The 14,739-nt window shown below is 35.4% G+C and overlaps 1 protein-coding gene across 3 annotated transcripts in view; it reads left to right on the top strand.

The window, feature by feature from the left end:
• Positions 1-14,739, top strand: part of ASAP1 (ArfGAP with SH3 domain, ankyrin repeat and PH domain 1) — a 143,424-nt gene that overhangs the window by 91,423 nt on the left and 37,262 nt on the right. For all 3 annotated transcript variants that reach the window (XM_058831159.1, XM_058831157.1, XM_058831158.1), the window contains 7 exons: positions 2,876-2,976; positions 3,389-3,458; positions 4,596-4,683; positions 5,764-5,812; positions 11,451-11,614; positions 13,139-13,272; positions 14,341-14,432. In XM_058831159.1, coding sequence (XP_058687142.1) covers positions 2,876-2,976; positions 3,389-3,458; positions 4,596-4,683; positions 5,764-5,812; positions 11,451-11,614; positions 13,139-13,272; positions 14,341-14,432 — 698 coding nt within the window. The remainder of the gene's footprint in view (positions 1-2,875; positions 2,977-3,388; positions 3,459-4,595; positions 4,684-5,763; positions 5,813-11,450; positions 11,615-13,138; positions 13,273-14,340; positions 14,433-14,739) is intronic.

Genomic DNA, 14,739 nt, shown 5'->3' with positions numbered 1-14,739 from the left:
TTTTGAAGAGAATTGAAGTTGTGTCTTAGAAGAAAAAGGAGCAGTATTGTGATTCTCAGATATCCAGACAAATCAGAGAGAGAGACTGAGAAATGCTGTAATGAGAGAATCTGCTTTTTTTGATAAAATAACCATTTGATCACATTTAATGTTCAAGTTTCTCCTTCAAAACCAGCATGAGGACTTTCAGTCATGAGATTCTGCTACATGACATGAGTCAGAGTGTAATGATGCTGGAAGAAATTGAGGAGCTTGATAAAACAATGTGTTACTTAGGTATTCAGTGTTTAATCGTGAAGCAGCATGTCAGCATTTGTTACTCCTTGGTTAAGAGGAAGCAAAGCGTGACATGGCCTGAGTTTTCACCAGCCAGCCTCCATCACTGTCTGCATCCAAATCTTCAAGTACATAAAGCTGGACTTTATTACTGCAACAGATGGCCTGGTGGATTACAATAAAGTATACATTCTCCCACTTGTATTATTGCATCATAATCTCATCGCTGGAAAACTGATGGATTAATGGAATTACTGAAGAACGTGAAATGAATGGGATTTCCGGTGGATTTGTGAAAAATCAGAACTCTCACCAAACATTGCTTTGGCAGGGAAGCAGTTTAAAATAATAAAATTGAGGCCCTGGTTGTTGATAGTTAAGTATCTTTGACTGAGAGAAGAAAATTGAAACTAGTAATTCCTGTCCAAATTGTAAGTTCTGCCACCTTTAACCTCTGTAGAGCTGCTATAAGAGAGGCATCCCAACATTTTCAAGGTCTCATGGTGCAACTTCTGTTTCACAGTTGCACTTGTTCAAGGTGTTTATTTAGCATTATGGGCATCTGTCATGACTTTACACATTTTTGTGGCATACCTGCCCTTCCATCAGGGAAAAAAATATTACTGTAATCAATGCAATCACTGGTTCCTGGAGAAGCACATCTTGCCCCTGTTTGGATCCTGGGCTGTGCAGCAGTGCCAGTGCTGCAGCTTCATTGCAGGAAGTACCACTGGCGTTGGCTCTGTTACATGCAGTGTCCCTTGTGGCCACTGTTGTGCTGCCCTCATACCAAATTGGGGCAGATTCTGTTACCTTGTGCAAAATTACCTAATTTTGGAAAATCATTTTATGGCTTTTGGATGAAGTATTTTAATGAATACTAGTGTACTTTTAATTGTGTAAAGCATCTGATCTTGTATGTTGCAAAATGCTCATATCCTAAGAAGCTTACATTTTAAAAAAACCTGGGCCTTTAATACAGGCTTCTGTTCTCTACTTTTGTCTATTAATTATTGCTGCAAATGTAACTTAACAGCATTAAGTTAAATGTAGCTAATTTTTGGGATCATGTTTTGTGTCTGTTTTGTCAATTATTTCTTTACATTTTATTTCCCTGAATCTCCCGTCTCGTATGCTACTTGGAACAAGAACTATATCTCATTATGTTTGTTCCTGTGCTAATACCAGCAGGACCCTAATTCCAGTGGGGATTTGAAATTTGCTTTTAACAAATGAGCTGCTGATTGTGGTGGTGTAAGCACTGCTGGCAGCACCCAGCTCGCAGAAGCCTTTGTGCTGCTTCCAGCCACAATTGCCAGCTTCACCAAAGCACTTCCCTAAACTCTGTGGCAAACTTGTTACAAAATAAAAAACAATTGTAAGCACCCTGGATAAACCAAGAGTGAGTAATCTTCAGTATATATTGGTTGTGGTAGTAAGAAACTCTACTTTAGAGAGGAAAGATTATTGACAAGGGAGTAATTGAACTTCCCATTTTTTTTTACTTTTTTTTTTTGGGTGGGGTGTTTTGCAGGTTATTTTTTCATAGTTACATTCAAAAACAAATTTATGAGGCCTTAATTATAGCTTTTTGCATACACTTGCAAAAAGTAAATGTTAACTTTGGGCCTGATCTTTTTCAATGGAAATTCAGAATTAGCTCCTGTGGTGGAGGATACAACATAACTATCATTTTAGGCAAAAGAAAGATGACAAAGATTGGAAGATATTTTAAAATTCGATCTTGCAGTCCTCTTAGTTGTTTTGTGAAGCCAATGTCATATGTGCCAGGTTGCCTGGAATTTTGTTATGATATTTTGTTACTGGATGAGACAAAACACCGATATGCCTAAAAAAATAGCTCTTGCCATCCCTCTATTAGTCTTCAGAAAGGGGAAACACTGTTTTAACAATGGGGTCTATAAACTATGTTCAAGGAACATGTTAATTTAAATGAATAATAATTCTTGTTTTAAATTATTTGCTTTCTCTTTCCTCTGTTGCTTTTGCCTTTCGTGATCGAAGTCTAGGAGAGTAAGTCAATGTTTTAATGAATTTGGGGGATTTTTTTTTTCTGATGTGCTTGTAACAAGTTAATCCATTTCACTTAATTGTTTCACTAGAACAGGCCAAAAGTTATTTCAGCTGACTTCATTCACTAAAACTCATGAATTATACATACTTTTTATTTGGGGAAAAAAAAGATTATTAGCGTTTGTCTTTCTTTATATATGTATTCCTATATATATATATATGCATGCTATATTCTGTTGTTTTCTTTTTGAAACTTTATCTTAGCTTTTTGCTTATAAGATTGTGCAATATTAAATATCTGTATTCTAAAAGTCTTTGTTTTGAGATGCATATTTGCATCAAAGACCTAATGTATTAATTAAATCTTGAACATGCCTTTAGTTCAAGATTGCATTGTGTCAGAGCAAGCTCTCCAGTGAATGTAAAACATGCAGTAGAAGTTCTCCTTTTTTAATCGGTATTAATTCATGATGTTGTAGAAAGGAAAAAATAAAATAGGATTAAAGGTTGGGGAAGTTGACTGTGCACATCAGGAGGAGATTAATGTTGTGTTTCCTCTTTTCAGGATTCACAGAGCAGGCAAGGAGGGTACAGTATGCATCAGCTTCAGGGGAATAAGGAATATGGCAGTGAGAAGAAAGGCTATCTTCTAAAGAAGAGTGATGGGTATGTTCTGGTGTCACATAATAGTGAAGTCTACTACTATGTTCAGGCTCTAATTTTAATAGTTTTCTGCTGTGGTTTAAGGCATATTCTCCTAATGTGTGTGCCAAAAGTATTTGTGAGTTCCAAAGTTCAAGCCTGAACACAGAACTGAATTAATTTAGCAAATATTAAAAGCATGACAAGCAAGTGTAAAAAAAATAGTCATAGTTAAAAGAAAACTGTTGTCTTTATAACTCTCTGAAAGATGATTAAGATCTGTCACAAATCTCAAAGGTTTTTTTTGGTGAAGCATTTAATAAAATTTTGACTGCATCTGTTTGTTTTTAAAAGCTAATTGTCTCAAACTGATAATGATATTAATGTGTTTTGAAGTTACATCTATTTACTAAACTTGATATGGTGTTTTTTGTAGGTTAAGGAAAGTATGGCAGAGAAGAAAGTGCACTGTTAAAAATGGAATTCTTACCATCTCACATGCAACGGTAAGTTATTTTTATACCTTTATATGGAAATAATAAATAGCATTGTCCTTTCCTGGTGAATCTGTTGCTGCTAATGTGCTATTACAAAAAGAATATTACTTCAGCTTCTGACTATTGAAGTTTTGTGAAACTGTAGCTTATGAAATGAATTTATCAGTAGTTTAATAAAAAAATGGCAAATGTATTGAACAGACTTCTCAATTAATACTTCAGATGGATTTGCCTATGAGGATTGTCATGGTATATATGTGAACCACGTAATTTGGGAACTTGGGAAGCACTTGATACTAGGTCAGAGGCTGGCAGATGAGTGAATGTGTTTAGTATTTTGAGTGCTTTCAATTAAAAGTTTGAAATGTTGGGAAGTTTTGATCACAGTGAGTTCTTGGAATCAGGCACATATCTGAAGGATTTTTCTAGGAATGCTCAATCGTGAGGTAGCACCAAGGTGATCATGGTGAAGGCAGTGCTAAAGCTGCCTTGTGGGAGTGTAACATGAACTTGTTGGAAACAAGCACAGGAGTTGCTCTTACTAAAGGAAATTATCCCATTTCCTCACCTCTTTTCCCCCTTTGCCCGAATACCACTGACAGCCCTCAATTTCTCAAGTTTACTACCTGTATAAATCCCAAATTCCTTAAAGATACATTTAATTATCATGTCTTAAGTGACTTAATTACAGCACAGAATATTGGTACTTGTCCTGAGTTCATAAACTCCAGATCTTTGGCTTTCCACTTTCCTTTTAAAGTTTTAGGATTATATCTTTGATTTATTTAAAATGGGAGGAAACTTGGATTATGGGCATGCTGTAATGAAAAACTCCATTATAGTTTTGCCATTGTTGATGAAATGCAGTTTAAAAATATTACTATTAGCATATTGTAAATTTCTGGTTTTCTCTTTCCATCCCTTTCAGATAAAGTGAGGCCATGAAGTTTTTAATTTTGTTTAGATTTAGCAATGTGTCCATTTTGAGAGACTAAATAAGACCAAGTGATGCTGGTCTCCAGCTTTTTGAGAGTGGATATGTGTGCATGTCCAAGCTTTAAGTAATATCATACATACCCACTCCCCAGAAAGGGAAATTAATCCTAAATCAATACATTTTTAAAATAAAATAAATTTTCTTTTTAGTCCAACAGGCAACCAGCTAAACTGAATTTACTGACCTGCCAGGTGAAGCCAAATGCTGAAGATAAGAAGTCCTTTGATCTAATATCACGTATGTAGCACCTTTAGTACCATTTTGTGGGATGCACCACTTATGTGGGATTTCTGAAAATATCATTGCAAGATGCTCTGAGTAGAGCACGAGGCTAGAGCTCAAAGTTCAGGTCTGTATCCAAACACATGCAGTGTTTTATGAGTGTTCAGAGCCTCAAGTTCTGATAATGAGCAAATGGATGTAGAGCATTTCTCTGTATAGATGTGACATAAATACTGTTTGTTTGTGACAAACCATGAAATGCAGCATATGTGCTTCTCCCTAAGCTCACAGATGTTTAACAGCTTTCTGGAACATACATTAGCTGTATCCACCAGGAAAGGGGAAAGACCTTGGGCTTTTCAGTCATTGCTCTGCTTTTTGAGTGCTATTTGAGGGAATGAGGAAGACAAGGGGACCCAATTTCTTTCTCTCTTATCCTACATTAAAAATATATTTCTCTTTGTTTGAAAATTGGTAATGCCTTGTCTTCTCAGCATTAAAGCTCCTGTGGTTCCCCTTCTTCCCATTTTGGTCTCATACAGCAGGTATTTGTATCCAGTCTGGTTTTAAAAACTTTTGATGAGTCAACTTAGTGTTTTTGGACTTCATATACAGAGTATTAATCAACAAACAGTTCCAACATTCTATACTGAAAAGGACAGTCTAGGAAACCTTTGATTGTGGGAGATACTAGCCACTTCATGTCTTCATCTGTTGGATAGTAAAAGAATTTTCTTGGCTCACCTGGCTGGAAAAACTGTACAAAAGGAACAAATTAATTTCGCCCTCTTCTCCTAATTGTTTCAGTTTTGACTTCTGAAAGGATAAAATTTGATCCATGGGTTTATTTTTCTTTAGTATTTCAAACTTTAGACTTTTAAAATACATACAATTGGTGTGAATCAAAATTTACAGTTTCATTTTCCTTTTTTCATTTTTTTGGAATTGTTATCCATAGCTATGAATAATTAATGATGCCTTTTAAGAGAAATTGCTCTTGAAGGCTTTAGCTGCCAAATGTGTTTTAGTACCAAATATGTAGGCACATTAACATTTATCATGTGCCAAATGAAAAGATGTATTTCTTTATTTCAGATAACAGAACATACCACTTTCAAGCAGAAGATGAACAGGAATATGTCGCGTAAGAATATTTACATTTTTTCAAGTTTATTTTGCCAATAGAAATGTACAAAATCACACATAACAGTGGAAATAATTTTCTCAGCTAATGCATAAGTAGTGCCCACTGTCTCTTTTTTTCTGCTGTTACGAATCTGTAAGTGTAAACTATTTTGTGTCTCACTACAGAGCTCTTTTAAAACCTAGTAACATTCTAAGCAAAACTAAACCAAATCAAACTAACCAAAACCCCATTTAGATTGTGTAAATCAGTACCTGGATTGTGTGAAGTGCTTGATATTGTAGATCAGATTATTAAGATTCAAATGAAATATTTTTAAATTCTTCTTAAATCATCTCTGTCAACCCTGTTCTGCAGTTACTTCTTTTCCTCTTGACCCTACCTTTTCCTTGAAATTAAACATAATAAATAGATAAAAGATCTCCATATGACACATAGAAAATACCTACAGGCAGTGCATTTTTTCTTTTGTAGGCCTAGAAATGAACGACAAAGCATATCTCTCAGATTTGTGTACTTCAGAATCCAGGAACTTGCTTCATTAATGCATGTTTCCAATTAGAATATTTTCTTTTAAACAACATTTCTTCTTCCTGGATTAGAATTATTTCCTGAGACCCATGTACCATTGATTTTTCCTCCTGTGTCACCAGATAACGTGTTGTGCATGTTTTCTAATGCTCAACACCCTAAAGTTGAAGGAGTAAAGTTACTACTGAAGAGGACAGCAAAGGCTACCTCATTCTTTCCTTAAGTATCCACATTCTAGTGGAAGACTGTTGCTCCATGTGTATTTTAAAGGTACAGGGGATATTTGTAGGGTGTTTAACTTGTTTTTGGTAGTGTTGGGTGACAGTGACAGTGGCATTGACAGCTCAACCTTGGGAAGTTATGGGTGAAAAAAAAGGGCTGGAGAATTCTTCGTTGTGCAGCTATTTCCTTCTGGGCTTCCCCAGCTTTATGTTGGCCCTTACAGTGTAGAACTGACTTGCTAGTCATGATTACTGCATTCATCCTGGAACTTAATTATTCCAGTAATTTTTTTTAGTCACAAAGAAAACCCTGTTAGTTCTTAATGAGTCATAAGTTTTTGGTACTCTGCCATAAATTAGTTTTTACTGTATTAGTTGGTTTAACAGGTGTGGTGGTTTCTTTGAGGTTTTTTTGTCTTAACACATAAGCAAGGTAGGGGAGGAATAGATTAACAATATCCTTCTTCTGAGAGGCAGATTAATAAGTTTAGTTTAGCAGGCTGCCTGTTGGACTGTTTTGAAATTCCAGGCTGGTTTTATTCCCTATTAGAAGCACTGACATTTTGTCTGTCACTCTAAAGTCAAGTGGTTTAGAAAATTGTTTTGGAATACAGAATCCTAGAATATCTCAAGTTGGAAGGGACCCTTTAGGATCATTGAGTCCAACTCCTTGCTCCTCCCATGACTGCCTACAACTAAATCATGTGACTAAGGGTATTGTCCAGATGCTCCTTTAACACTCACAGGGTTGATGCCCTGGCAGTTTCCCTGGGGAGCCTGTCCAGTGGCCAACCACCCTGTCAGTGAAGAGCCTTCTCCTGGTGTCCCATCTGAGCTTCCCCTGATGAAGCTTCATTCCATTTCCTCATGTCCTGTCTCTGGTTCTCTGGTCACCAGAGGAGCTCAGCACCTCCCCTTCTGCTGCCCCCCTTGAGGAACCAGGATGAGTGTAATTGTGCTGATGAGAAACTGTCTTGTGCAGCCACTGAGCAGGCCCTAAAAAGCTTTATTATCTAAGGTGTCATGGGAACAGCACCCCTTGGACTTCCAACCTCAGTGATTTAAGGGTTTTCTGCAGGAACTACTTGATGTAACTCCTCAGAGTTGTCATCCTCTTGTTTCAATTTCCTCCTGACTGGTATAGGTGTGCCTCTCTCTTGATCCTTTCCTCTTGTGTTTTGTCCACACAGTTTTAGTGCTGCCTCTGTTCTGTCCTTTTTACTTTGTGAACCAATTGAAAATGTGTAAATAGATTTTCAAATCACCTTCCTTCCAAACTCACATCTAAATAGAGAAGAAAAGATGTATTTAATTTTATTCTAGTTTAACTTGTCTTGCATACATTTTCCTAGTAATCATTTTGCACTGCTTCAATAAGTAGCTCCTCAAACGAAATAATAATAATAATAATAATAATAATAATAATAATAATAATAATAATAATAATAACGGGATTTTTATAAAAACATGTATACAAAGCACTGGAGCCTACTTTCTGTTACAGGTTTATTACTGTTTCTCCCTCAAACATTTCCTTCAGACCAGTGCCTGCCTTTATTTTTATCCAGGCAGCTGTTTCTTGGCCTTTAATTACTGACTGACAGTCCTTAAGTTCTCAATAGTTTCTCTAGCAGATAAAGTAAAGTTATTAGGGGGAAGTGGAGTGTGGATAATATGTTTGTTTATGTGCATGTAGATATATATTTATGTGTAGATTATAGAAGGGTAACCTGATTTTTTAAACAAATACAATAATAGTTGCTTTCTGTTTTTTTTTTATAATAGTGGATAAGGCTAAACATACTCCGGTGATGAGCTTTGGGCTCTTTTCTACCCTGTTTTTGAAGGTCAAGAGCATATCCTTACCCACAGGAAAAGCCTGGATTATGAACAAAGCTAGATTTAGAAAGTTTTCTCTGAAGAAACAGACATCTAGCTTCAATCTAGTTTTTAACAACAGTCCTCAGACATTTTTCACCTTGGAAACACTGAATTTGAAGGCATTGATACTATCTGATGCTTCTTCCATACAAAAAAATTATAAATCAATATTTGAAAAATATTATACTATTCTTGTTCTAATTATGCATTTTTACCTGGAAACAACAGTGTTGCAATAGTGACTGTCAGAAAAGACAGTTAAATTTTTACTGTAAAATTAAAAAAAAACCCAAATATATTAGACTGGTTCTTATTCTTGAGGGACAGTTTTTTATTGACTTGAAAATACTGAAGCAAAATAAGAGAAATGTGAGTGAAGTCTGGTCCATGCAAGATTAACAAAGACCTTCTATTTCCTGAAGGCAACTAGGATGCCAGATTTTTGTTTAGCTTTGTTTCTTCAAAACTGTGAATCTCCAGCAAAAAAAAATGCCTTAAATGATGACAAGAAATTACTGTTATTCAGAAGAACAAGTTTAACAGATGATTGGACCACCTATTTATTGTGTCAGGTAGAATTGTATCGTAGACTACTTTAGGTTGGACAAGACCTTTAATGTCATTGGGTCCAACCCGTAATCAAATACTGCCAAGCCTATAACTAAACCATCTCCTCAAGTACCCCATCCACACATCTTTTAAAGCCCTCTAGAGATGGTGGCCCAACCACTTCTTTGGGGACCTTGTTCCAGTGCTTAAAAACCCATTTTGTAAATATTTTTTTCCTACTATCCAATCTAAATGTCTGCTGGGACAACTTGAGGTCAACTCCTCTTGTCCTAAAACAAGTAGACAAAGCAATTCTGTAAGACTTGATGAATTTTTCAGTTATTTGAACTACAAAGTATTACCAGTAGGTTTTTGACTGTTCATTTGGCACTGGTAGTATTGTGAAATAGAGCAAATAAATACTTTTTTTTTTTTTTTTTTTTAATGAAGAACAAAAAAGACTAATAGAGATAAGAAAAAGAGGAAAAGAAGAGCAGATAGAACAAGTTTTATAAACCATTAACATTTAATTAACATTCCATATTTACTGGCTTGAATTGTTTTGAGTGTGCAGCCTGCCAGGAGGGCCTGGTGACCAACTGGGCACTTCTTGATAAGCAGCAGCAATCACTCAGAGCATGTCCTTGTGCTTGTCAGGGAAGAGCTGCCCCTGAGGTGCCTCTTGCTCTCACTCACAGGTGCCCTAGTCCTGGACAGGGCATTCCTTCTACCTGAGCAAACACAACAAAAATAATGATTTCTCTGACAGTTTAGATACTTGTAATAAGGAATTCTATATCAAACTAACAGCTGGCTCAATTGTGTTGTGTTTGTTTCAATTGCATCTAATATTTTTTTTAAATTGTTACTGCTTAGTTGGGTTTTATTCAAATTCTGCCTTTTAACAAACTAATCAAATTGTAACTCTAAAAGAAATTATCAACAAATTTCAGGATAAATGTTGTTTGTCCTAGTTTAATTATTATTTTGCTGTGTATTTAACCGAACATTGTTATAATATTAGAAACAAGACACCATTGCCTCTTATTTTTTTAATAACATTGAATTTCATCATTAAAATTGCAGAAGGATGCCCTCTAGTGTAGGTTCTTCTCATGTAATGAGAAAGATTAATGTACCTTTATATATTCCAGCACATAAACTTTGGAGCAAATTTGTGCTCAGCACTTTCAAGTTCTCTTTTATTTTTAAGGTTGATTTTTCAAAAAATTTTAAAGCATTTTAAGTACTAGTTCCTATATTATTCTCTGCACATAAAAATTTAAAAAAAAACATACATGCATGAAGTGTATAATATGGAATGCCCATATAGTCATTCAGGCTCTGAATCTGTGCTGTAAGATTACACACATAAATTTCCCTCAAAAATCCTTTTAAGCTAATATTTTCATTGTTATTTCAGTGAGAAATTATGAATTTCAATCTGATGTTCTCTTAGTTTGTTTAGATGACCATATAACCATTTTTCATATTTCAGAAGATTGATGATTACAATCTGAATATTGTAAACATGGGATGCATTGAGAATATTGCCAATTTAAAATATTTCTGTGTTAAAAAACATAAAACATTTGCAGTAGATCTGAATTCATCTAAAATCACTTTACCTGTGAGGATTTCTTTTTAACATGTTTTTTTTTTTTCTAAATTAGCAACACTGCAGCTGCAATGTGCTTGGTCCTTAGTGGAACTGCTTTCCCCTCTTTACTTCCACATGGAGCACAGCAGCTGCTGAGAAGGGGTTTTGTTTAGTTTTAATTAAAATATTATGTATAAACAACAACTTGCAGAGTGATTGAGAGGGGAGAAAATAGTGCCCGAGATATCATTAAAGAGTCTTGATTTGTTGCACTTGACTGTTGTTCCTAAAATTTTATGTTGGCTATTGGTATCATTACTCTCCTGCCATCCCTTGGTTGCTATGGCAGTTGTCATTAATTTGGGCTTTTTAGTCTGACTCTGAGTAGTGCACAGTGCATTTAAAAGGCAACTAGACATAAACACATTCACCAGGGTGCTTGCTGAGAAAGATGCACGCTGAACAAAGTAGGGATTATAATTTTCTCCAGGAAGAAGACTTTAGGAAGATTTTGGGCACCTTTCAAAGCAGTTAAATTTACAGAAGCTTAATTGCCCCTTTTCTCTAATTTCTGTTTATTTGAGAAACCTGAGAACTTGGCTTTAAAATTGTTCACCAAATATTCATTATTCAATTCTAACCTATAGAATTGACTCTTTATCTCGTCTCATTCTTACATATGTATTCAAAATCTTTACTTTCTGACTCTCACTTTTCCCCCTCCTCAGTCTCTCCCACAATACAGTCCTTCCCTGTAGTCCCACTAACATTTTGTTCCTGGCAAGATTTCTACATTTTATAGGTTAACATGTATTTGCAAATGCAGATCTTCATTAAGGTCTTTATCTTGTGCTAGATGGATATCAGTATTGACTAACAGCAAAGAAGAAGCATTAAATATGGCATTCCGTGGAGAGCAGAGCACAGGTGAAAACAGTTTAGAGGATCTGACAAAAGCCATTATTGATGACATACAGAGATTACCCGGCAATGAAGTCTGTTGTGATTGTGGCTCACCAGGTATCTCCATTTGTTCATGTCATCAGCTTCTTGTTGGGAGCAAAGTAATTTCTTTAAAAAGTGTTTGTAGAGTGCAAACTAATTTTCTAAGTGATGTTTCTCCATCTTCAACCTGTTTTTAAAAGAACAAATATGACTTTCCTACATTAGTTCTGTTTAATTCACTAAAATATTTTTGTGTGTTGTCTGTGCTTACTTCCAGCAGTTCAAGCCCCTCTGGAGTTTGAACTGTTCTTGTTGCACTGTGTCTAGATGCTTGTTGCACTTGAATGGAAGTTGCTTGGCATCACTGATCCTGTGCATGCTACTAAGTAGAAGTGAGTAATACTTAGACAATGATTGTGGAAAAATTGACCTGGCCAGGATCTTGCTCTGAGGCTTTATCTTGGCATGAGACTACTGGAATTGAAGCATGAGAAGTTTTCAGAGGTGGAATAAGTAGTCTTGTGCAAAGAATGAGACCCAGAGTTGAAATCCTATCAGATAATATCTTCAGAAGTACAGAGTTACAGGTCAGTTATGTGTCACTTAGAGCTTGAGAAGGGGCAGCTGGTCACAGTACAACTGAGCTGGTGTGGGAGCTGGCAGCTGTTGCAGCTTTCTCATCAAAGGGACACTTCAAGAAGGTGATGCTCATTTGGAACTGAGTAGATCATGTGTATCTTGCAGATGCTGATGCAGAACTGATCCAAATTTGAAATAGCTAGAAAAAATTACTAACTGGGATATAATTATGTCAAATCCTGGAATTGGTTCATTCAGTTATCTCATTGTGTAAAGCTATAGAAACTTCAGATTACAGTTCTCATTCATCTTTTAATTTGTAGTAAAGTTTTAAGCTTCACCTCTGTACTCCAGCTTGCTGCTTTAAAACTCTTGGCTTAATGCTTCAGCAATTACTATTTAAGGTCAAGGAAGAGATTAATTTGTGCACAAAGTATGTCTGGAGCTTTTTCTTTTCCTTAAAAACTGGTCATGCTTCTTATGTAGCATTAGTAGTATAAAATCTATTCTAATATTACATGCAGATCTCCTCCATGACAGCATTTTTTAAATTGGTTTTTTTTTCCTGGACTAGCCAGCATTCCTCAAATTTTCTACAACATGCTGCTGTTTTACATACTGGAAAGCAGTATGATTAATCTTTTATGAAAGACTACTTAAAATTTAAGTAAATTTTAAAACAGAGGTTGTCAAATTTAGGAGATCTGTTACTTTTAAAAACAGGAAATAATTTGTACAGCAAACAAATACTAAATGTATTCAAATACATTCATTCAGAATGAATGAAGAAGCCTAAATTCAGTGCTTTTGGGACTGTTTCTAAATCTGAAAAACTGCATTCCATTGGTAGCAATTTGTGGTTAAATTTGCGCTAGAGTTTGGAGAAAAGTATGCAGTGTTCCTAGTTTATTTTCATTCTTTGAAATATGAAATAAGGAATCATTTCAGAATACATCTCTTACCACCAATGCAAACCTTTTCTTGGACTCTGATTAAAGACTTTGTTTTTCAATTGTGCAGATCCAACATGGCTCTCGACTAATTTGGGCATTTTAACCTGCATTGAGTGCTCTGGAATACACAGAGAAATGGGTGTCCATATTTCTCGAATCCAGTCTTTGGAATTAGACAAATTAGGAACGTCTGAACTCTTGGTAAGTTTCGTTAATTTATATTGGGATTTTTTAGTCAAATGTTGACATATATGTAGGAAGCACTAAAATGTACAATTTACTGTTAGTCTTTTTCAAGGAATGTGTTTTTGCAGAATTTCTCCTTCATATTTCTGTAGATATTTTAAAGGTGCACAGTTATATATTATTATATATTATTGGTGCTCTTGACCCTTCTCATTTCATATCCTGAAGTGATGCAGAATGAGTATTGACATCCATTGTAATGAATGCCATCAGAATTTTGCCTCTCAAAAGTTGATCTTGGCCCAAAATCAGGACACTCTAAAGGCTCATACAATTTAAAACCTGAAGCTAATTTGACTTGAAGGGAAAATGCCTGTTGCTGATTCTGAGAGAAGGATATTGGAGGAGTCTTAATTTGATGGATGAAATCATGTCATATTGAAGTTATGAAAGGAATCTAATGTGAGACTACCAAAAAAAAAAAAAAAAAAAGAATATATAAACAAGTCAAAAAGAAACAGTTGCAGTAACTTTTATCTCCCTAGCTGTGTTTGGCCTTATAGATGACGCATGTTACAGAAATTTTATAAAGGAAAATTGAGAGAAGATATAAGACAGATCTGGATTTGGGTATAGGTTCAACATTACCACTTTCTCTTCTTGTGAAATACTGAGGGTTTTTTTTTGCAAAATTACTATTAATCTTAATCAAATTTTACTAAGCATGATCTTCAGTAGGCCTGAGCATCTTTCTCAAAGCAGTTGCCTGATCAGTGTACCAGCACCATTTCAATGTTCATGCTGCTGGTTCCTCATTCTGCTTTTGTGTTGGAGGCAGATTGTCTTGAAATGCAAATAATTCTGTGACTCTGAAGTCTATTGTACAAGTTCTGGCATAATAGAATCGTTTTCTTTGTTTTTAATTGCTCTGTATCTGCATGTAATCATTGGGCTTTAATTTTTCAGTCCTGTGTTTTCCATCTTTTATTAATTGTGGGGAAAAATGCACGTTAATAGTCCTATTGTTAGGTTGCTGTTAGACCCCAAAAGTCCTCATCTTCATTAATTCTTTTCTTATCACAGCTGGCCAAGAATGTAGGAAATACTAGTTTTAATGATATTATGGAAGGGAATTTACCTAGTCCTTCACCTAAACCCAGTCCATCAAGTGATATGTAAGTATTGAATCTTTCAACTTTCTAAGGTTACTGTGGAATATATATGTGATGTAAAGTGTCTTAAACAGTAAAAAAGCCAGGGGAAGGCATGGATGGCAGAAGACTGCAGGTTTTTATTCCCACTGTGGAGCTTCTTAGAAGTTTAGTCTCCAGTCATATAGTCACATTTTAGCTACCTCAGCTTCCCTGTGTAGAAAACTCTTTAGTTTGGATTTCAAGGTGCATTATTCCACTCTTGAATGGTTTTGAGTTTTGTGGTAAACCCTCAGATGATAAAAACAGTGGTCTAAACGGCTCTGCTTTT

This window comes from Poecile atricapillus, chromosome 2 (assembly GCF_030490865.1).
Source record: "Poecile atricapillus isolate bPoeAtr1 chromosome 2, bPoeAtr1.hap1, whole genome shotgun sequence".
NCBI lineage: Eukaryota > Metazoa > Chordata > Aves > Passeriformes > Paridae > Poecile > Poecile atricapillus.
This window is presented reverse-complemented; position numbering and strand designations above follow the sequence as displayed.